Source organism: Monodelphis domestica, chromosome 8, assembly GCF_027887165.1.
Source record: "Monodelphis domestica isolate mMonDom1 chromosome 8, mMonDom1.pri, whole genome shotgun sequence".
NCBI classification, from domain to species: Eukaryota; Metazoa; Chordata; class Mammalia; order Didelphimorphia; family Didelphidae; genus Monodelphis; species Monodelphis domestica.
Window position 1 is genome coordinate 223,706,662 of NC_077234.1, and position 23,441 is coordinate 223,730,102.

General features: G+C 34.1%; 2 protein-coding genes across 2 annotated transcripts in view; one reads left to right on the top strand and one right to left on the bottom strand.

Moving 5' to 3' along the window:
- Nucleotides 1-23,441, bottom strand: part of PUDP (pseudouridine 5'-phosphatase) — a 177,787-nt gene that overhangs the window by 75,066 nt on the left and 79,280 nt on the right. Inside the window, exon 3 of the mRNA XM_007500949.3 lies at nt 19,918-20,147. Within this exon, the coding sequence (XP_007501011.1) occupies nt 19,918-20,147 (230 nt within the window). The remainder of the gene's footprint in view (nt 1-19,917; nt 20,148-23,441) is intronic.
- On the top strand, nt 15,114-17,044 carry LOC103103843 (ATP synthase F(0) complex subunit C3, mitochondrial-like). The gene is made up of 2 exons (XM_056807693.1): nt 15,114-15,162; nt 16,555-17,044. The coding sequence occupies exons 1-2, from the start codon at nt 15,114-15,116 to the stop codon at nt 16,977-16,979; spliced, it is 474 nt and encodes a 157-aa protein (XP_056663671.1). The 3' UTR covers nt 16,980-17,044.

Consider the following 23,441-nt stretch of genomic DNA (forward strand, 5'->3'; position numbering starts at 1 on the left):
CTTTTTACAAGTTGCATAATGGAGCTATAAGAATTTCTGAATTCTAGTTCTGAATCTCAGATTTACCACTTCTACTTGTGTGACCTTCATCTCTCTAGGCTCTGGTTTTCTCATCTAAGGAAAATTTAATAATAGAAAGACATAAAAAGTCAATGAATCCCAGTGCTCTAATAATTTGCTTATGTGTTTTTTTTTTTCCTGAGATGAAGTAGATGACATTGTTACAAGAAAAAAAAAGCTACCAACTTCTGCTTTATTCTCTATTTTTATGCCAAAAGTAAGGAGGAACATTTTAACCACAACCTGTAAGAATCAACTGATTAGAATTTTTTAAAGGATTTATTTTGTTTGATTTAATTTAACAGGAACACATTTAAATAAATATGGGTGTTAATTAAAATCTAATTATTCAGTGATTGCTCTAAGTAGATCTTTCAAAGAAATGTCTGAAGTTTGAAAATAGAAGAGTAATAACAGAAAGCATTCTTTTCCTACTACATATATTGTAAACCTCAAAATTTCTCAGACTTATAAATGTTGGAAATTTCACCATTGGGAAATTGTAACAATAATGCCTTGTAACAATAATGCACACTTGTGATGATAGTGTGACGGTAACCATGAGTTCCCCATAACAGATAAAAACATACCTTGGGAACTGATAAACTACATATTAAAACTTTAGAATCTGTAGATAAATGAACTCCATATTTATATCACACAAAAAAAGGCTAGATAGTACAATTTACTGTCCTGTATTGGATTCCATCAAGACTCCTGGCAAATATTTCACATACTATCCAGAAAAATAATATTAGGACCTAATCTTATTTCTTTTTTACTATTATATTTGCAGCTATCAAAGCAGGGGGAGGGAAGCATGAGTCTCAACTGAATCATTTGAGTGAGAAATGAAAAAAAAATTCTCATCTTAATAATACAAAATATCCATAAACAAATGTGATATAATATCAAGGGCAATTGCTGGAATACTTTAAGAGCCAAATTTCTTTTTAAACCATGTAATAATATGTCATTTCTCTTTTGGTATATACAAAACATAGCAAGTATCTATCAAATTGGTACTAACAAAAACTGAAAGATTAAAAACAATAAAACTTTAAAAGTATGAAGTTTAGGAATGCTTACGATCTCTTTCCCTATTCTAAATGCTTCTTTTTTGTCAGAAAGCAACACTTATGGTATATTATGGACCTCTGATTGCTTAAACTAAATCTCTTTCTCTTATACTTTGAACATATGTAACAAAAAAAAACAAAACACATTTCTAGAAAGAAGACTGGAATTTTAAAGTATCATAACAAAGAAACTTTGTTTCTTTACTTTTAAGTGTCTTATAAAAGTAAATGTAACATCTTCCTAAGACTGTGACAACAATAATTGAATCTCTGTCTCTCACACACATGCAAACTATTTAATTGGGCTGTACTATAGACATTTTATTTGGTATGTGTAATTCATGTTTTCAAAAGTACTGTTAAAATACTGTTTCCTCAAAATTGATCATGGTTGCCAAAGGTAGGTGGGGTTATGGGGCATTCATGACCTAAAAAATCTTAAATTATAATGCAAGGAAATTATTTCTATTAAAAAATTAACAAATTTAAATGGAATTATTATTTAATTTAGCTTCCAGGATAAATTATATTATAATTATAATAATTCAGCATTTATAGATGCAATGAAAAAATTTCCTCCTCTCTCCCAGAGCTGACAAGCAGTTCAAAACCTATTTCCATGTTATTCCTATTTGTAGTACCGTGATATGTTAACATCAAAACCCTAATTATATCCCCATCAAACTAGGTGATCAATCATATGTTTTTCTTCTGTGTTCCTGCTCCCAAAGTTCTTTCTCTGGATGTGGATAGCATTCTTTCTGATAAATTTAATTCTGGATAATAAATAAATAATAAATTAAAATAATATTAAAATATTAAATATTAAAATAAATTCTTCTGGATTGTGCTGGGTGATTGCATTGCTGCTGGTAGAAAAGTCTATTACATTCAATTGTGCCACAGTGTATCAGTCTCTATGTACAATGTTCTGCTGGTTCTGCTCCTTTCACTTTGCTTCAATTCTTGGAGATCTTTCCAGTTCACATGGAATTCCTCCAGTTCATTAGTTCATTATTCCTTTCAGCATAATAATATTCCATCACCATCATATACCACAATTTATTCAGCCATTCCCCAATTGATGGACATCCCTCATTTTCCATAAATTGGCATTTATCATGTAAATTTAAAGTATTTTTTTTTTATCCCTTACCTTCCCAGCCTATTAGTTCCAAGGCAGAAGAGTAGGCCAGGCAATGGGGATTAAGTGACTTGCCCAAAGATAGGAAGTGTCTGAGGCCAGATTTGAACCTAGGACCTCCTGTCTTATCTGCAGGCCTGGCTTTCAATCCACTGAGCCATCTGGTTGCTCTCAAATTTATAGTCTTTAGAATGTTGTTGCCCAGACTATTGAGATATTAAGGCCTAACAATTATCTAGCAAATGAGTACTAAAGAAAACTTAAAAGTTTAAAAGTAAACAAAAATTTAAAGTATGAAGATTTAGGAGTGCTTAAGATCTCTTTCCCTATGCTAAATGCTTCTATTTTCTTCAGAAAACTGTATGGTTTACTATGGACCTGTGATTCCTTAAACTAAATCATTCCCTTTCTTTCATATTTATTTGTAATGAAATTATATTATTTATAGCATATGTAACCAAAAACACAAACATTATTATAAGTTTATACGAATTACTGCAAACAATTACATTACTAAACATTTATACTGTCTATGGTTTGTTGTTCAACTGTTTCTGGCTCTTTGTAACTCCATGTGGGGTTTTCTTGGGAAAGACAGTGGAATGGTTTGCCATTTTCTTCTCCATCTCATATTACAGACAAGGAAATAAGGCATATAGGGTTAAGTGATTTGCCCAGAGTCACACAGTAAGTGTTTGAGGCCAAATTTGAACTTAAAAAGATGAGTCTTTCTGACTTCCTGACTCTATCCATTCTGCCACCAAAAGACAAAAATTAGGTTTTCCATAATATCTATATAATTTACTACAGATAATATTTATTCATTCATTTAACAAGGTTTTTATTAATCACTTTTATCATAGTATATTAACAGATTAGTATAATAACATATCATTTCCAAAATAACATGCCAACCTGCATTCTGTTCATTCTCTTTCCAGAATATACCACACTAAATATCTAAATAAAATCATAGTTTTGTAAAAATGAAATAATAAAATAATATATAGTGATCATATGAGTGGTAATAATTAGGAAGGAAGCTATTTTTACTAATTTCTCAAGTTCTATTGATTCTCTGTTAATTCACCTTTTAATGACATATTCAATTAAGGTAAGGAACTAGCCACTGTTAATAATGCATCAACAGCTTTGTAAGAAATAAAGATTTCATTTGTGAAATGTTAAAAGTGAATGTGCTTTATAAAATCTTCAGGCAAAAAAAAACCAAACTATCATCTTTTGTTTCTAGCTTTCAGTTGCAAGTATCACCTGCTATTCTACCACTTAAAGAAAGCTCATACAGTTCCTAGTTGTGACTCAGGTTTTGTCATAAATTTGTTTCTCTTTTAAAACTGCAAGATAACTTTTGAATGATTCTGAATAAGAAGATTCCATACTCATATACCTGGTAGACCACAATATATTTGGTTGTCCAGCTTTCAACTATTTACCTTTTTTATTTCTTTCTGTTTACAAAATTATACAGAATCATAGATCAGAATCTGAGTGTTAAAAAAGGCTTTAACAGAAAACTGATTGAAATCTAGATTGTTCTACAAAAATATACACTTGCCATGTAAAAATAACTAGGGATATCCCTAGTTATTTTTACATGGCAAGTGTATATTTGGGAAGGTGGTGATATTGGGTAACTGGTTCTCTACTATGTGATTATTCCATATGTTACAGAAGCACAGAATAGATTAAAACCTAGAGTTTGAAAGTATTTTAGAAGCTATCAAATCCATCTTTTACCTGAATTGTGACCTAAAACACCAATAAATTCACATGTAGATTCTGCTTGAAGAACGGAAGTTCAGTTTTCCAGACTCTCAGGCAAAAGACTAAATGTTTAACAAATAGGATGAAAGGCAGATTCTCATTAATTTCTCAAAGATGACAATGATTTGTTAATCAACACTTTAAGGTTACCATTCAACAAGTTCTGGATCTCCTTAATTATGAATACATCTTCTAATACATGCCTCTTTATCACAAGGCCATGATGATAGACTTGGTCAAATGAGTCACTAAAATTGAAATACCATGCCTAACCCATTCAATCTCATTTATCAATCTAGAAACTTTAACAAAAAAAGAAATGAAGTTAATTTTGCATGACTTACTCTTGCTAAATTGTATGCTGGCTTCATAATAGTTTCTCCTTTCTTTTTTCACAAATTTTCTCTTTAATAATACATTCTAGATGTTTGAGCAATTAAATCCACAATTACTAGTCTACAGTTTGAGGATTTCAACTTGATCAACTTCATCTCAAGCAAAAGTCTGATTTTATCTTCTTTAAGAGGTTTCACCTAACTGTTAATTACTAAAATCTCAGAACACATGACCTCATTCTGAACACTGCTTCCATGTTACACTGTTCCACTCCCACCCTTGAACTTTCTCTCCACTCCCTCTCCATATTTCTTTCCTTCCCTCTATTTCTCTCTATATATATACCACTTTCCACAAAGACTTGCCTGATTTGTTATTGTTCAGTTGTAATAAATCATGTCTTGACTCTTCATGATTCCAGCTGAGGTTTTCTTGACAAAGATACTAGAGTGGTTTGCCATTTCCTTCTCCAAATCATTTTACATATAAAGAAACTGAGGTCAACAGGGTTAAGTGACAAGCCTAGAATCACAGAGCTTCTTCTTATTGATAAGCTTCTTCAAATGTTCCTGTTTATAGAAAACAGCTTAGCTCTGTGAAATCCTTAATTATTTGAAGGACATCAGTTTTGCTAACCAAATTAGAAAGACAAAGTAGATAAGAAATGCATATTTCTCAAATGTGCAATTAGACAATGTACTAAGTTCAATTCAATATTTATTTATATCTATATATGTGAATTTATCTTTCTGGCTTATGTAAACAAAGAGAATAGATAGTGAGATAGACTAAGAAATGAAAAGGATGAGATCAAGATACATCGCATTTGGAAATGTGTGCAAAAATGTAATGTCATTAGGTTACTTTTTGTTGCAAAAGTCCATTTCTTGAAGAGCAATGTTTTTGTGGTGATACATTATAGTCATGGATTACTGAATAATATAATTTCACAAGAACCAAAGATGATGAATGAATCCATGATAAGTATAAGCAAGTTGCAGTATATTAACAAGACAGTTATAAGTCTAAGAAATTATATGAATGACACTAAGAACACTCATATGCCCAGCAAAATAAATGAGCCAATAGAGATAATAATAATAAAAAAAAGAGAACTTTCTAGAAAAATGAGTTCATTAATATAGGAGATTTGTGGGGGTAACAGGGATAGGGATGAGAATCACACAGGTTAAGAAAGAATGGAAGGACTATGATTTGTGTAAATGAAAGGAATAGTCACACCAATAAGATCCATGAAAGCACCAATGCTGAGATGTTCTTATCAATATGAAATAGACTAAGGGATGACAGTCAGTTAACTGCTTTAATTTTAAAACTTTACCCAACTCTCATTACGTAGTATTAATGCAGAAAAGGCTAATTAACGGTTGTCTTTTATGTACTAAAGCATAAGAATCATATGCTGAACTATGATAAAAAAAAACCTCATATGAATTGCTATTAAAAATCACATTTGAAAAACCATGAAAAACAGAGAAATTAAAAATGTTATCAAGCATGCTATAATGTTAAAACTAAATTTAAGATATATATTTTTCCCACTAAGCTTTAATAGATAACCTTGTGCTAAAGGGGATGAGGAAGATGAGAAAAGTGAGTAAGTTAAGAGCTGAGGATGTCTAATATATAATAAATCTATAAGGATGGGAACAGATAAGGTGTGATCTAAGTTGGGATACAGTAAAGAAATGTATGTAGAATGGGAAGGGACAGAGGCAACACTACACTGGTTAATGTAGTGGTCTAGGGCAGAAGTAATGAACTGGATCCAAGAGCAAAAGGAACAAGGCCAAAACAATACAGATGTAGGAGGGTAACATGAAACACACCGATGGTTAAATAATTTGTTCCAAAGAAAAAAAATCAGCTTCCCCGGCCTCTTTTTATGCCAGTATACTATCAATCAATTAACAAGCATTTATTAGCCCTTATTATGTGTCAGATATGTGCTAAATGCTGAGAGTACAAAGAAAAAGATAAAAACTATTCCTGCTCTGAAGAAACTTATATTCTAATTAAAAAGATAACATGTATAAATCAGAACATACAAGAAAAATCAGAGTAGACAAAAAATAATCTTAGTCAGAATAGAACTAAAAAGCTGAAGTGGACCAGGAAAGGCCTTCTGGAAGAGGTAGTACTCAAGTTGAGAATGAAAGGAGATGAGGTAGAGTGTTATGTCTGACATACATCAAATAAGATAATATAAAAAATACTATAAAGGAAAAAAATACAAGATAGGCAATTTGTAGTACTAAGAGAACTTGGCAATTGATATAGGCAGGGTGAAAGAAAATGAGGAATTGAAGATGATGACCATGACAATATTAAGGAAGTTATTAGGAAGATTCGATTTTAGGGGGGAAATCAAATTAGTTCAGTTCTGGGTTTGCCAAGTTTAAGATTTCTATGAGATGAAGTTCAAGATGTCCAATAAACAGTTGGAGACACCAGCCTAAATATTGGGACAGAAGTTCTGGTTGTATAAGTAGATCTGAGTCATCTTCATTCATATAGCTGATAATTTAATTCATGGAAACTGATAGGTTTAATAAAGCACTATTTATTAAATGTTTATACTATGTATCAGGCACTGTGCTAGGTATTGATATTAATAAAGAGGCAAAAAAGTCTCAGCCCTCAAAGTCAATCTAATGAGCAAGGCAACAAATAAATACATACAAATAAGCTAAAAGAAATAATTAATAGAAAGAAGGTACTAAAAGTAATAGGGGCTGGGAAAGGCGGAAGCCTTTGTAGAATATGTGATTTCAGTTGACTTGAAGGAAACTGGTAGGTAGAAATGAATAAGGAGAGAATTCCTGGCAATTAGGGATAGCCAGAGCAAATGCCCAAAGCTGAGAGATGAAGTGCCTTGTTTGTGGAACAGCATGGAGGGTTTGAGGAATCACAATGAATACTGGATCAAAAATTACATGGCAGGGAACAAGGTAAAAGAAGGCTAGAAAGGTAGAAATGAGTAATAGAGGATTTGATCCTGAAGATGATAGGGACTCAATGAAGTTTACTGAGTAGAGAGGTGACATGGTGGGAATTATGTTTTAGGAAAACCACTTTAGTGGCTGAATAGAGGATGGAATGGAGTGGGGGGAGATCTGAGGCAGGCAGATGCACCAGATCACTTTAACCAAGTGAGAAGAGAAAGCAGAACAGGGCCTTGAGGGATACAAATGTTTAGCAAGTGTACTTGGATGGACATGAAGCAAAAACTACTGAGGAGAGGTCACACAGAGGAGAACCAGCATAGGACTAAATCCAGAAAAATCTTGAGAAAAGAGAGTATCAATTGACAGTATCAATTTGTGGAGAGGTCAAGAAAAAAGAGAACTGAGAAAATGTCATTAGTTTTGGTCATTAAAAAAAATCATAAATAACTTTGGAGAGAATTGTTTCAGTTAATATACGAATTAAATGATAGTTCTAAGCTATGGAAGGCCTAGAGGTCATGATTAGAACAAAGAGTAGGTTTAGAAGGAAAAGTACATAGGGAAAGACAAAAAGATACAAGATTTATGATTAGATAAAATAATTCAGAGCTCTGGACCAAGGAAGTAGAATACCTGTGGTGATAGTAAGATTAAAGATTATTCTCTGTGTGTGTAACTAACTTGGTGTGAAGAATAAGGGTAAAGGGAAAGTCTGTAAGTAACAATAGAGAATAAGAAATATTTTCACTTCACTATAAGTAAAAGTGCAAACAGTCTATAAATGGGTTTTGAGGAAAGTAGCATCACCAGGAGGGATTCATCTCTCAGTGAGTGCTAAAAGATTGCCTGAAGTAAATTTCTTTTTCCCATGTCACTCTCCTGACTTCATCTCCCACCACCTGGAGGCCAGATATCACTGAGGAAATTGAGGATAGACCAGCTGCCAGAAAAGGGAGCAATGGACTAAAGAAAATTGTGAGACCAGGAGGGCAGGATGATCTTCCCCGCAATATCCCCTAGACTACCCCCATGGGTGGTCTAGGCAAATTAGAAAATCATGATTGGTCCCTGAGATGCAACATATTAGTGGGTAGAGATTGTGCAAAATAAATTGAAGGAAATGGAGAACTGAGGGTCTGGACTTCTGTGTTTTATTGTTGACTGCTCTCCTTAGTGTCGGAGTAGTAGGAGGCCCAAAATGGTGGTCACAGATTAGAAAAGCTAAGTACCTCTCTACCTATCTCCTATTTTCCCCTCTTCTTCCTACTACTACCTTGACTTAATAAAGTTATTAAGCTACAGCAAGGCTCTAAATTTTTCATTCTTACAAGATGAAGGAATAAGGAAGGTAGGCATTTAAGATGAAAGCAAATTTGTTGATTATGAAAAACAAATTCTAGAGGAAAGAGTAGATGGGGTATGCAATAAGGAAAAAGGGAATGAGGGGCTACAAACCTGAGGTCATAGGAGGAGATTTGTTCTTCTATAGTCAAAGGTTTAGTATGATAGGAATGGGAAGAAGAAAATGAAGTAGGAATAAGCTAATTATTGGGAAATAAGTCCTAGAAAAATAAGTGACTTAGGCAAAAATCAATTATTTGTGTTAGCACAGCCTTCAAATACCAGACAACATGTAATGAAGTGGTGTAATCCTGGCTATTGTAAGGGGAAATTTTAGGGTTATGAATTAATCTAAATTTAATTGGTTGCCAGGGAATATCCCAAATAAAATACCCAAGTGAGTCTGGAAATTTTATGGTGGTTTAATTAACATAGAGGGAAGGAATTAAGAAGAAGAGAGAGAGAAAGGTTATAGGATTTCTCCTGCCTGGCCTGTGCCAGGGGAAGTTCAAAGACCTCCGCCATGAGGTCTTCTCAGGAGATTAGGTGCTTCCTAAGAAGATAGTGTTTTGGAAGGTAAAGGAGAAAGGAATCAGTCTAAACTCTGAGAGAGCTCAGAGAAGATACCAAACCTGAACTAGGTTACTAAACTTCTCTCAGTAGTGTATCAAGAATATCATTGCCAAACCCAGACAATAGCTTCTGCCACGCCAAGACACTCAGCACACTGCCACCAAGCCACTTCTCCGCACAAAGAGCCCGGAGACAGGAAGTGACGCGAAATATATAGACCGTTTTTACATGACTTTTCTGCACCTCACATGTACCAATGGTAGCTTAAGCTTGACTTAGGACAGCCCAGGGGTCTGTCAATTGTTTCTGATTTGTCATTTGCTAGCACATGTCTGTCATAGGCCATTCTTCTCAATACTTAATCCTTAAGTAGGGGTGTAGACATTCCTGTTTTGTTAGACTAAGCAGGGTGGAGTAAATCTACAATTCACACTATTTTGTGACCCTAGCTTCACCATCTAGTTAGAAAGCCTATTGAGGAGATAGGAGGTAATTAAATATGGTCTGGAAGCACTGATGGACTAGTTACACTATGCTGAGGAGGAAGGAGATGATTTGTCCAAAGTCTAGACCCCTGACGTGCCTAGTGAAGGGGCCACAAATCCTTTCTTCCTTAGTCTGTAGGCTACGTGGTTGTGGATCCAGAAAATGCCTGGACACTAAGCTATAGTTCAAAAGTAGCAGGTATGCATAGCAATATACTGTTTTGTTGTATTTGTATTGCTCTTAGTTATATCATGCATCTACTGAGCACTTTGTTTTCTCCTTCCTATTATCAGAACAGGTAATGATATTTATATAGTGCTTTAAATTTTTTGCATGTGTATAGGTCTGGAATTGGATGAGTGAGAATAAAACTTACATTTTAATCTTAATAGACAGCACTGATCTTTGGGGACCCTGCAGCTGATACAGTAACACATACAACACTCTAATAACTAGTTTAATGGATCAAGTTTATGTATCCTATGCTTTTATAGTACAGTTGTTCTCCAAAGAATATACTGTAGACAGCTCAATAGTTATGAAAACCATAAAAATCATAACTTTCCTAAATCTGAAAAATTAGTTGAGAAAGATGGACAGGGAAAGAAATTTAGGGAAATCATATAAAGCTAGAAGCCCGTGGAAGAAAGCTAAATACCCAAAGTAGTGTATCACCTGAGTCTTTCACAGCTGATTTATGAAGAGAATAGAACTAGGCAAGGATTTCTTACATTATCTGTTTCTTTTTTCCCCCTTGTAAATATATGTTTTCTAAGAGAAAATTTGTTCCTCAATTTCAATTACTTATCTCTTTCTTCTTCATAGATTCCTACTATTCCATATATAGTATCAAATATGTCATTTACAATTTAAGAAGACTTTGAAATGCTATCTATTTCCAATCAGCATAATTGGCAGTATATTCAAAGCCCTTCTTTGGTTTGTATCTGAGGAGAGGTTAATTGTAACAGATGTAAACCTTAAAATTTCTTAGACTTATAAATGTTGGAAATTTCACCATTTGGGAAATTTCATACTTGAAAAATTTCCTACTGATAGTCTATTGGAATGTTAACCCCCTTGGCATGGGAGGGTCTTTCTCCTCCCTACTTAAGATTACTTTAGGACAGAAATCTTTTGCTGAACAATGGAAAGGGCTTTGACCTATGCTTAAGCATAGAACAGGAAGTTCTTTGAGTCATAATTGATTTTAGAATTGATACAATAGAGATACTTGGAATGACAGAACCAGGTCAATCTCCACCCTGCTCAGGGTAACAGGATTTAGGAAGGGCTGTAGCAAAGGATCAAGATTTAATTATTTGAGAATATGAGCTTCAACAGACATGTGCAAAGCCACAGACCTCTGGGCGGTCCTGGGTTAAGCTAGAGCCACCATTGGCACAGGGGAGACATCGACAGTGATTGGTAGATGTGAGAACTGAGGGGAGGGAACTTGGATGGTTTCCTTAAAGATAGCGGGGTCTGAGGACTGAGGTGGGTGGTTGGAGAGGTTTTTGCTCTGAGAGGTTGTGCTCTGAGAAGCTTGCTCTGAAGGAAGCTGGAGGTGGAGGCCCCTGAGACTGTTTCTCCATTTTGGTCACGTGAGTGATAGGGACTGATCTCTTTTCTTTGCCTCAGCTATCTAAGGGCTTGGGCCTTTTGGCCCAGCCTAAACAGAAGGGGTATTTAAGCCCTATTCCCTTCTCTCCCCTTTCTCCCTCTCTCTCTCTATCTCTAATACCTTTCTTCCTCCTGTTTGTAATTAAACTCCATAAAAGGTTGACTGCTGACTTGAGTTTTCATTTAGGAATTGCATAGCTGAATTCCTTGGCAACCTTAAGTTAATATATATCAGTCTTTTAAAGTGATTTCCTTGTCACACAGAGGGGTTCAGTCTTTCAGTACAGAGAGGAGGAAAGAGTGGAGACCTCCCCCCCTTCCTCAAAAGCAGGGTTCAGGGGAGAAAGCTGCTAATTTGCTTCCTTTGACCCTCCTCCTTTTTCTCTCCTACCTATTTTTTTTAACTCTTACCTTCCATCTTAAAAATCAATACAGTGTATTGGTTCCATAGCAGAGAATAGTAAGTGCTAGGCATTGAGGGGTTAAGTGACTTGCCCAGGTCCTACAGATATAAAATATCTGAGATCAAATTTGAAACCAGGACCTCCCATCTCTACGCCTGGCTTTCAATCAAGTAATCCATCTCAGTTCCCCCACTGTGTGTGTGTGTGTGTGTGTGTGTGTGTGTGTGTGTGTTTGTGTGTGTATACACACTGTCTCATTAATAAATTTTTCTTTCCTCATTTTTTATCATCACTTTATCCTAGTTCTTCCTCCTCAAAAATCTAAAAAATAATCCGATATTTACATTAATATTCAATAAACATATTGATCTATGCTTTTCTTTCTCAGAGTTGTTTTAGGAATCAAGACCATGTTGGAATTACTGAAGGAATTTGAGGGGATCCATTCTTTTTCTATTATTTGCAAGGAGTTTATGTAATACTAGAATTAATTGGGTTTTTTTTGGACATTTGATAGGATTTCCTTAAATCCACATGGTCCTGTTTTTTCTACTCTCCTTCCAACTCCAAATTAATTTTCCAAGATTCAGTTACATTCCCGGCTTTTGTTCTAACATGAAAAATATCTTTTTCTTTCTATCCTATACATGTCTAGTTATATTTACACAGAAATACAAACATATTTAAAACTTTAATCCATTTCATTTATTAACATTTTTCATTAGCATGTCATTGAAGTAAATAGCATTTTTTTAGTTTCCTCTCAATTTGCTGTGAATTATCCTCTTTCATTTTTGATACTGGTAATTTGATTTTCTCTCTTTTTAAATTAGATTAGTTAAGTTCATTCATTTCATTAGTTTTTTTTAATCCAATCCTATTTTTATTATCTGTTCATTTTTTAAAATTTGGCTTAAATTTTACTAATCTCGAGTTTTAGAATTTTTGTTTGTTTAGTTGCTGAAGTTTTTAACCCTTACCTTCCATTTTAGAATGAATACTTTGCATTAGTTCTAAGGCAGAAGAGTGGTAAGGGCTAGGCTATGGGGGTTAAGTGACTTACTCAAGGTCACACAGCCGAGAAGTGTCTGAACCTAGGATTTCCCATTATTAGACCTGGTTCTCAATCCACTGAGCCATCCAGCTGCCCCCTTTAGTTAGATTTTTTTGATATGTTGCTTTTTTAAATTTTGATATTCAACTTGTGTGATTCACTTGTTCTTTGTCTTTCACAAAAAAGCATTTGCTGCATCTCAAAAATGTTGATATGTCATCTCACTATTGCCATTTTTAAAGAAATAACCCATAGTTTTGATAATTTGTTCTTTAAAATTAAATTATTTAGTTTTAACTTGTTTTAATTCTTTCATTAAAGGTCCTTTATTGATTATACTTTTGTTGTTTTATCAGTTATGAAGTATTTTATTATTTTTTGCAACTGTGTATGTATGTTATTATGTTATAGAGCACAGCCAATTTTTATAAAGATATCAGGTAATTTTCTTTTTCAGATCAGTAGAACCGAATAGACCTATAACAAATAGCAGTAAAAGATTATAGTAACCTTGTATGTGATTTTTTTTTAAATCATAGATCTAGATTTTAGGGAAAAGAAATCGTTATTTGGTAAAATTTGTTGAAACAACTAGATAGCAGTTTGGCAGAAACTAGGTACAGGTCAATATCTTATACCATTCAATAAGATAAGAACAAAATGGATATATGATTTAGACAAAAAAAGGGACAGCGTAAGTAAATGAGAAGTACAGGAAATATATTACCTGTCAAACTTATAGATAGTAATTTATGATTCATCAGGAAATAGAGCATTATGAAATGAATAATTTTGAGTACATTAAATTTCAAAGTTTGTATACAAATAAAGCAATTGTTGCCAAGATTAGGAGGAAGGCAGAAAATTGGGGGAAACATTTTATAGACCTCCTCTCAACTAGAGATCTCATATCTAAAATATATAGAAAAGCATCAAATTAATAATAAGAAGAATATCCCCCAATTGAAAAATGGGCAAAAGATATGAATAGACAATTTTTGGATGAAGAAATCAAAGCCATAAAATAGGTATATGAAAAAATGTTCTAAGTCATTACTGATTAGAAAAATATAAACCGAAACAAATCTGAGATATTGTCTCACACCAATAAGACTGACTAAAATGACAAAAGGCCAAATAACAAATGTTGGAGGGGGATGCCATGTAAAATTAAGAAATATGTATAATACTATTTATTCCTATTCAGTCATCAGCAAAATTTGCCACATATTTTTTCTAAAGTTCTATTCAAGTCTTTAAATTCTTTATTGATTAAAGATTTGTCTAATACTAACAGGTAGATTTCTAGGACCCCAATTATTATCTACTTGCTGTTTCTCCACTTAAAGTAGTTTATCTTTTAAGTAATTAGATATTATGCCACTGGTTGCATGCATATGAAGTCTTGAAATTATTTTGTTGTCTATGAGCACATTGTAGTGTCCCTCTATTTGTATTTTTTATCATGTCTATTCCTGCTCTTTTCTTGTTTAAGATAATGATGTCTATCCTTGCTTTTTAAAAATCTACTTGATATATAACACGGTCCAACCATTCTCTTTAACTCTTTGGGACATTTATGCTTCAAGTGTGTTTCTGGTAAACAATACTCTATTATTACTGGATTCTGTTTTCTATTTCATTGTCATCCTTTTTTTTTTAGGATAAATTCTGATCTTTTTATTAGGAATACATATACGTCAAGAATTCACTTTTTCCCTATAAGATTATATTTAATCTTTTAAGATAAATTAGTCTTTGTAGACAGCCTTTCCCTTTTGGAATAACATATATCAAGATTTTCTTGGTTGAGAAATCTATGATGATAATCTGAGGAGAGAGTAAGATTTCATTTAGGTTTGTTTTTTTAAAAAAGGTCATGTTAGATGACAAGGAAGAAACCACTAAATAAGAACACATTAAAAGATTTGCGAGTGAGGACAGAATCAAGTGCACAGGTTGAGAAGTTAACCTTGGGAAAAGAGTCACTTCTTTGTCAGAAACTGGGGTAGAAATGATGAAGGAGAGATGAGGTTAAGGGATTCTAAGATGAAAGGAATGGGAGAAAAGAGCGAGCCCATGCCAAATAACCCCAATATTGTGAGTAAAGTAAGAGGCAAAGTCCACAGCTAAGAGAAGTGAACTTGAGAGATATGTCTGTCTTTGAGAAAGGGTTTGTAAATTTGTAAACTCTCCTATGGAGAATGAGATGGGCAATCAGTTAAGGGCAGTTGATGCTATTATTATAATAAATTCAGCATGATTGTGAATCTTTCTCTAGCTGTATTCAGGGGCTCAGGAACAAGAGGTAAAGGAGGCAGCTGGTGAATACAGGGCTGAAATTTGTGAAGAGATGAATTGTTAGAGGACAAGGGGAAAAGAGATTTAAGATGAAGGTAGAATTGAAATAATTAACTAATTGACTTGAGATTAAAGAGCATGAAAGTGAAACCAGAATAAGCATATTGTGATGGCAGATTAATGGGGTTAAAGGGAATGGAGGCATTAAGGGGGGGAAAGGATAGGCTTATAAGTATTGAGGCACAGGGAAAGGTGTAATGCTAGGTTAAGGTCAGATATTAGAATGTTAAGAGTTTCTAATTAGAGAACTGGAGCACTTGTGAGTAATATTAAATGTGTGACCAATGGATAAGAAAGAGATTACAAGAGTCCCTTTGTTGGTTCCGAGCACAAGACTATTGCATGTCCATATATAGATCCAGGTTATAGTCCTCAGTCGTGGTCTCAGGGCAAAGAGGACCACTAGCTCTTGCAGCTGTAGAGATTCAGGGGACCTAGGTCACAGTTCTTTGATAGAAATGAGTGCTTGTGTTTGCTCACACACTATAGCATATGCCAGGAGAATATTAAACATACCTCTTCTTCATTTGATCTACCTTGGAAGAACTGAAAATTTATGAACCCTTGAAGCTAGCTCTGAAAGCAACTGAAAGAACTTAAAGCTTGGAATAGTGCTAACTTTATTAAAGGAAGAGAGCCCAATTTAAGAGCTTTTTCTTTGTTGTTATTGTTATTTTAAACTAAAAGTCAAGGAAAATGCTGGAAAACTGAGCAAACAACAACAACAAAAAAAGACTCAATAATTTGAGTCTTGGTGATTAGAAAGACTCAGAAGGGAATACCAAATCAAAAGAAGACAATAGTCATGCTATATCCAAAGCCTCGCAATTGATCTCAAGCTTAAAAGAATTCCTAGTGGAGCTCAAAAGGAAAATTAAGAAAATGAGGGTGATGTAGGAATCTGATGAAAAAAAGAGTCAATAGTAAAGGAGGCACAAGGAAATGCTGAAGAAAATAATACCTTAAAAAAAGAATAGGCCAACTGGGGAAAGAGGCACAAAAATGCAATAATGAGAATAACTTCATAAAAAGAAGTAGCCACACTGAAAAAATGATGCAAAAATACACTGAGGAAAAGAAATCTTTAAAAACTAGAACTGGCCAAATGGAAAAAAAGGTAGAAAAGCTCCCTGAAGAAAATAATTTCTTAAAATTTAGAAATGGAGAGAAAGGTAAGCCCTAAGTACACTGGAGTCTGACCCAGTCCAACCCACTACCACATTCATTCAGGTTACATCTTGCCCCATCCCCAGAAAGAGAGAAAGCAGTGCTGAGCCGAGCCCTCGCCTCCCACCACCTGATCTCTTCTTCTGTCGCCGCCACCCCAACTACTCCTAAGATGTTTGCTGCGCCAAGCTCGCCTGCTCCCCAGCTCTGATTCGTGCTGGATCCAGAATTGTATATAGACCAATTTCTGCAGCAGTGTTGTCTCTACCAGAGGCCAGGACTGGAGAGGACAACACAGTATCTAATGGGCCCCAGAACAGAGTGTCTCAGCTAGCACTAAGGGAGTCCCAGACCAGTGCTATCAGCAGGGACGTTGATACTGCTGCCAAATTTATTGGTGCAGGTGCTGCCACAGTAGGAGTGGCTGATTCTGGTGCTGGTATTGGAACTATCTTTGGTTCTCTCATTATTGGTTATGCCAGAAATCCATCACTGAAGCAGCAGCTGTTCTCATATGCTCTCCTGGGATTCGCCTTGTCTGAAGCTATGGGTCTCTTTTGTTTGATGGTTGCTTTCCTGATCTTGTTTGCCATGTAATAAACTGCTATTCAGAATGTTGACATTTAATACAAATTATTGATGTTATTCTGTGTATCTTACTGTGGTTCTGAAAACTTCTGTTAGTGTCATGGAAATGTACATTATTTCCAAAGTCATTTCATTAAAGACGATAACTAATTTTTGTTGTCATTTCTAGTTATTATGTTGAACTTTAGCACATGGGAACACATGCTCTGATATAAGCTGTTCTGTTAAGCTGAATGAACCTATTAATTGGAGTACTATTACTATTACTATTAATTAGAACCTATTAATATTGGAGTAAAGTAAAATGGAGATTATTGTATTTTGCCTCTTTTTCATGTTTGCCTAAAGGAAATATGTATGTATAAATGATTGTTCCATGAGAAATACTGGGAGCTGTACTTGGTAATGTTATGACAAAAGTTGATTTTAAAAAATTTAGAACTAGGCAAGTGGAAGCCACCATACCCAAAGGGCTATAAAATTGTACCTACCCTATGATCCTTAGCTATTTTCAGCAATACAAGGATCCAAGATAACCCCAAAGGTCTCTTGATGAAAAATGTCATCTGCCTCCAAAGAAAGAACTTGAAGTCTGAATCTAGACCAAAGCATACTAAATAATTAATTTTCTTCATTTTTTCTGTGTTCTAGATTTCTTCCACAAAAGGACTAATAGGGAAACATGTTTTACATGATGGCATATATAAAATCTTTATCACACTGATTATTGTTTCAGGGAGGGGGCTCAGAGAGGAAAGAAGGGAGATAATTAATAAATCAAATTTTAAAAAATGTTAAAAATTGTTTATATACTTGATTGAAAAAAATTAAATTAAAGGGGGAAAAGCTATATGGCAGAGTTGGTGAAGACATGGCACATGTGTAGAGCTGGCACTCAGGGAGCTGCTCTGTTTCTTCTCTTCCCAGAAAATAAGGACATTTTTTGCATGCTCCACCCCTCTGTCCAGTCGCCCAAAGTAAGCACTTCCTCCCTTAGCTCTCTCCAATAATGATGGAGCTCATAGCTTGAATTTGCTCTCTGAGCACTCAACCTTGGAAAAGGTTGGCCAATGATGCTACCTGGGGTCTCAGAGACCACCTAGTTCATAGTTCTGTTCAAATTCAGAACTCCTCTCAGCCTCAGTTTCCCAATTTGTAAAATAAGGGGTGCTAGGGCATATAACTTCTAAGGTCCTTCTAGTTCTAAATATATTATCCTATTATAAGAACAGGGGGGGAAATAGATGAAGGGTGGCAGCATAAAAAGGCTGAAAAAGAGGGATTGTGGAGGACTTTGGAAGTCAGAATCAGGAATTCATACTTCAGGATTGGAATAGGGAAGTACTGAGGTGTATATGATTGATTAGTGAGGTCTCTCAAATAGGAAATACTTAATAAATTACTTTTCATTCATTAGCAAATACCAAAACATATATTTTGTTGTAAACTGAATTAAGACTATCATACTAACAACAATAAAAGGTTTAATTTGATTTGTTTTTACTTAGACATACTTATGTAGTGGAATGAACACTGGTATCAAGACAACCTGGCTTCAAATCCTAGCTTTGATATACTTATTATCCATATGGTCTTAGGCATGTAATTTCCTATCCTTTTAGTTTCTTCATAAAATGAGAGGCTAAATTAGACATTCTATGAAATCCCTTTCCATCCTAAATTTATGATTCCATTAAGATTTTATTCCTTCTCACACTCCAAATTTATAGTTCACATTTAATCCTACCTATCTATCTTATAAAATCATTATTTAGATGAGAAGACAGACAAAGAGGATCTTAGTATATCCAGTATAATCGAACATTATTAAGTGTATGCATGTGTCAGGGACCATGCTAAACATTTGACAAATATTATCTTCTTTAATACTCAACAACTCTAGAAGGTAGGTGCTATTATTATCTTCATTTTCAGTAGAGGAAACTGAAGAAGAAAGAAGTTAAATAATTTGACCATTTAGTAAACATTTGAGGATGTATCTGAATTCTGGTCTTCTTAATTCTAGGTCCAGTATTCTATATTTTGCCACCTAGATGCCTCAAGATATAGGAGACAGCAAAAGGAAAAATTGGGTATAAGGATGTCAAAGAATGAACATCAAAGAAAATATAAGACAAAGGAAATATGGTATACATGTTATGTGTATACATATCTATACACATATATTCTTACGCAGGTACATATACACATATGCATATTTGAAGAAACTGATCTTCACAGGAAGGTGCCAAATGTAGGGAGGTCAACAACTAAAAATTACAAATTCTACTTTAATAACTGACTCAGACCACAGAGCTTGCATACACTCATTCTTGGAGTTGTTGTTCACTTGGGGTATTCTTAGCAAAATTCTAGAGTAATTTGTCATTTCCTCTAGCTCATTTTATAGATGAAGAAACTAAGGCAAACAGGGTTAAGTGATTTTCCCAGGGCCACACTGCTTATAAGACTCTGAGGCCATATTTGAACTCAAGAAAATGAGTTTTCCAGACTCCAAGTTCCACCATGCAATTCACTGAGCTTCTTAGCTGCCCCCCATTCATATAGAGTAGAAAATTATAATTTCATTTGCACGCAGTTATATAAGGTTTGGATGAGCACTTGCTAGTAAGCTAAACCCTAGACATAAAGACAAAAAGGGTTTTATTTGCATTTCTCAAAAGATATAACAAGTGCCTAAAAAAAGGAAAGAAACCAAAACAACAAAAATTTCAAAAGTAATCATTCAGGTTAGTTAGTTCTGAATGTCACTTAAACCAACTCTAGACAAACTCAAATCCCAAACAGTTAATATTAAAAAATATTAAATATAAAATTATATATAATTTATATATAAATATAAACATATTTTTATATATAAATATAAAATTAAATATTAAAAAATATTAAATATAAAAGCCCATGCCCATCAGTATACCCAGATTACCTGTTCAGCAGGAGGAGCAGGGGAAAATCGCTTTGCACAAGTTAGAAACAAATCAGGCTCCGGTTTGCCACTCTTCACATCAGGGTCATCACCCAGAACAAGATGATTAAATAAACTAAAGAATTCTTTGTGTCTGCTTGTCTTCCATTCAAATGACAATCCAGCTGAACTAGTAGCAACAGCAATAGGTATATTGTGTCTATGTAGATGATTAATCAGCTTCTCAACACCTAGGAAAGAACAGGACTTAAGTGGGGGCAGACAAGATAATACAGTTTATTAAAATTCTTTCATGGGATAGTATTTTAAGTAGTATTTTGCTGACTCTTCTAAGGAGTTATTTGACCTAAGAAAAATGTCTTCTGAGGTGAGGACTTATCAACTTTGAAATATCTGTTCTCAAAACAAAAATTTTAAAATGGTTAATTCGGTGTTTATTCACACTCTTTCCCAAGATAATAGAAAATTATTTGATTTAAATGAACTATTGCTTTCTTTACTGATACATGGAAAAGTAACAAAAATAATGAACGCAGGACACATATTCTAAATATCTAAGCCCAGTTTTATACTAGGGAAAGAAAAGATTAACAGTATTCCACAATATCAGGTCAGCCTTGACAACCTCTCCTTTTTTTTCTTTAATAGTAAATAAGTAGGGAATAGCTCATCAGTGATTCTTTGAATAAAGGATAGTCTATAGAAAGTGATTCTACCATTCATCAGACTACTGATGGGGGCAAAAAAGGAAATTCCTCTTAATACCAAGAATGAATACCAACTGGAGAAACAGTAGTGAATACATATCCTAAGTTATTTGTAAATAAAATAAATACTGCTTATATACACTAACCATGAAAAATAGGGAACAGTAATCAGTTTTAGAAAGGACACAATTTTCTATGTTATTCTCAACTACATAGATTCATTATAGAGAACATGGATTATTATAGCTATTTGTCTAATTAAAATTCTGTTGGTTATTTACTATTCAAAAGGTTTGCTACTGAGATGAAATAATATATGCAAACTGCTTCGTAAATCCAAGGCATGATATAAATATAAGCTATTATTACTACTAAAAAAAAGCTGGTCAGAAGCATTTGCAATATTTTAAACTTCAAAAGCTAAAATGATTAACACAATAGCATCTAACATACACCATGTCATAGTGTACTTAACTCAATCTTGAAGTGAAGATATTTTCAAAATGGCTCTACATAATCACATGTAATGATTACATTTACATTTTACCAAATACTAAGGAAGATTAATACAAGTTTTATCTTTTCAAACATCAAAAGATATAATTAAGATTTGATGAATATGGTGAGAAGGTTCTTACAATCCAAAGAATTATTCTTTTACAAAATATACTCCCACTCATTGATCACATTTTAGAACCAAACTCAAAATGCTCAGAAAATTTTAAAATATTACAAAATAATATTTTGTTGATGTTGTATTACCTAGTATTGAGTTTGGAAACCTTAAATCTCTTAATATGCACTGATGAATAATTCTTTACTTAACTGGGCATGATTTAAGGGGTTGATCTCTTAAAGTATCACTAGCCTATACATACTTATGAAAAAATTACCTAAATTGGTCACTTCTCCAAAACTTAATTGTGTACACAGACATTGCCAATAAAGAATAACAACTGCTACGCACATTGCTTTAAAGTTTGCAAAGTATTTTGCTCACCACAACTCTGGGAAATATCATTCCCTTTTTATAAGAGAGGAATGTGGGTCTCATGACTCCCAATTCTAGGACCATATGCATTCTATTCTAAAGTAAAAAGAAATTAGAGTGATCTTAAATGACAGTGTTAGTTGATGGACATTATAATAATGAAAATTGGTTTATACAGTTCTTCAATGCTCAACATAATTGGTCCCTATTACAAATAACTCAGCAGAACAAATGCAAGAAGGCACAGCATTTTTTTAATTACATGAAATATCTTGCATTTGTGCAAGATTTACTATTTTCAAAAACCTTTCCCGAGAGATCTTCTATCTCAATCCCTTAATTTTATAGATGAAGAAACTGAAGTTCAGAGTTTTTAAGAGACTAGCCAAAATTATTCAGACAGAAAGTAGAATGGCCAGTATCTAAACTCAGGTCCTCCGGACTTCAAGTTTAGCACTCTGAGTTCAATACACAATTCCACGCTGCCTTGAGTTTCATTTAATTTTTACATCAAACAACCTATGAGCTGGGCTAGGTATAGTCTAGCTACTCTTTTTCTATCCTGTATTTGCAAAGTAGTGTTTTAGAATACAAGTGAAGAATGTTACATCTTATCACATTTGGCTTTTTGAGATCTTTCTTAACTCAGAGTCTGCCATTCAATGTGTAAAAAATTCTTTTGGCTTCAGGTTTTATGACAATATTTAATGCCTATTATGTGCTAAGTCTATAATACATTCTAAGGAAATAGAGAAAAAAATGATGTAGTTGCTGACCTTAAAAAAATGTAGATTCTTGGAGGACCAGAAAGTGGGAAGAACAGTGATTTAAGGAAGTAATAAGAATGCTTATAGAAAAATATTAAGACATATTTTGGTTGAGAAAATAGTTTAAAAAATGGGTTGGAGAAAGTATGGAAGATACCACTTTAGGCTAGACTGCTAGATAGTCTCTAAGGTCCCATCTAGTTCTGATTCTCAGTGATTCTTTGATTGAACACGAGAAATCCAGAAGGACTTCAAATTCTATGTCGCCTATTAAAAAAACATTTCTCATATTATATTGTTAAAGTATTCTAAGAAAAACTACATCTTGAACGAAATATTATATATGAATTTGCAACATAGACACAGGCCAGACAATCAATTTTCTCTCAGAAAATTTTTCTTTACAAAGGAATAAGTAACTGAGAACTATTTCTTCTGGATGTTTGGCACAATTCTTCCTGAAAGCAAGAAGTTAAGTTAAATGACCAAGAATTCTTATGGTTCTTTGTTATCTAATATCAAAGCCCCAGAAAATCAGTACTCATTCCCCATCTAAAAGATTCATTTTTGGGGGCAGAGTCAAGATGGCAGCTTAGAAACAGCAAAAATCAATTCCTCTGTGAAAACCCTTCCACACCAATAAAAAGCAAAGCACTTTAAGGGGGACAAAAACCTAATCCAACAAGACAGAACAGTGGGACCCTCCTGCTCAATTCAACTTAAAAAGGTATGCAGAGAAGTTTGAATTCTCAGGTTTAAAGCAAAGAAAAAAGGTCCCAGTGCCCCTTCCCCACTTACTGTGCTGAGACTCAGGTGGTAGGTAGGATCTCAGGGCGAGGGCTCTAAATGGGACAGAGTGCCTTAGCTAACACAACTATGCAAAGCTTAAGGCTCTGACCACAGCTGGCAAGGAAGCAGCTCAAGGAGAGAAGCAGAGAAGCGGGCAAGCTGGTTCCAGTTCTCAGCCATCACACCTCCATCTAGGGCTGTGATGGTGAACCTATGACATGTGTGTCAGCACTGACATGAATAGCCATTTTCTAAGAAACACGTCAGAGA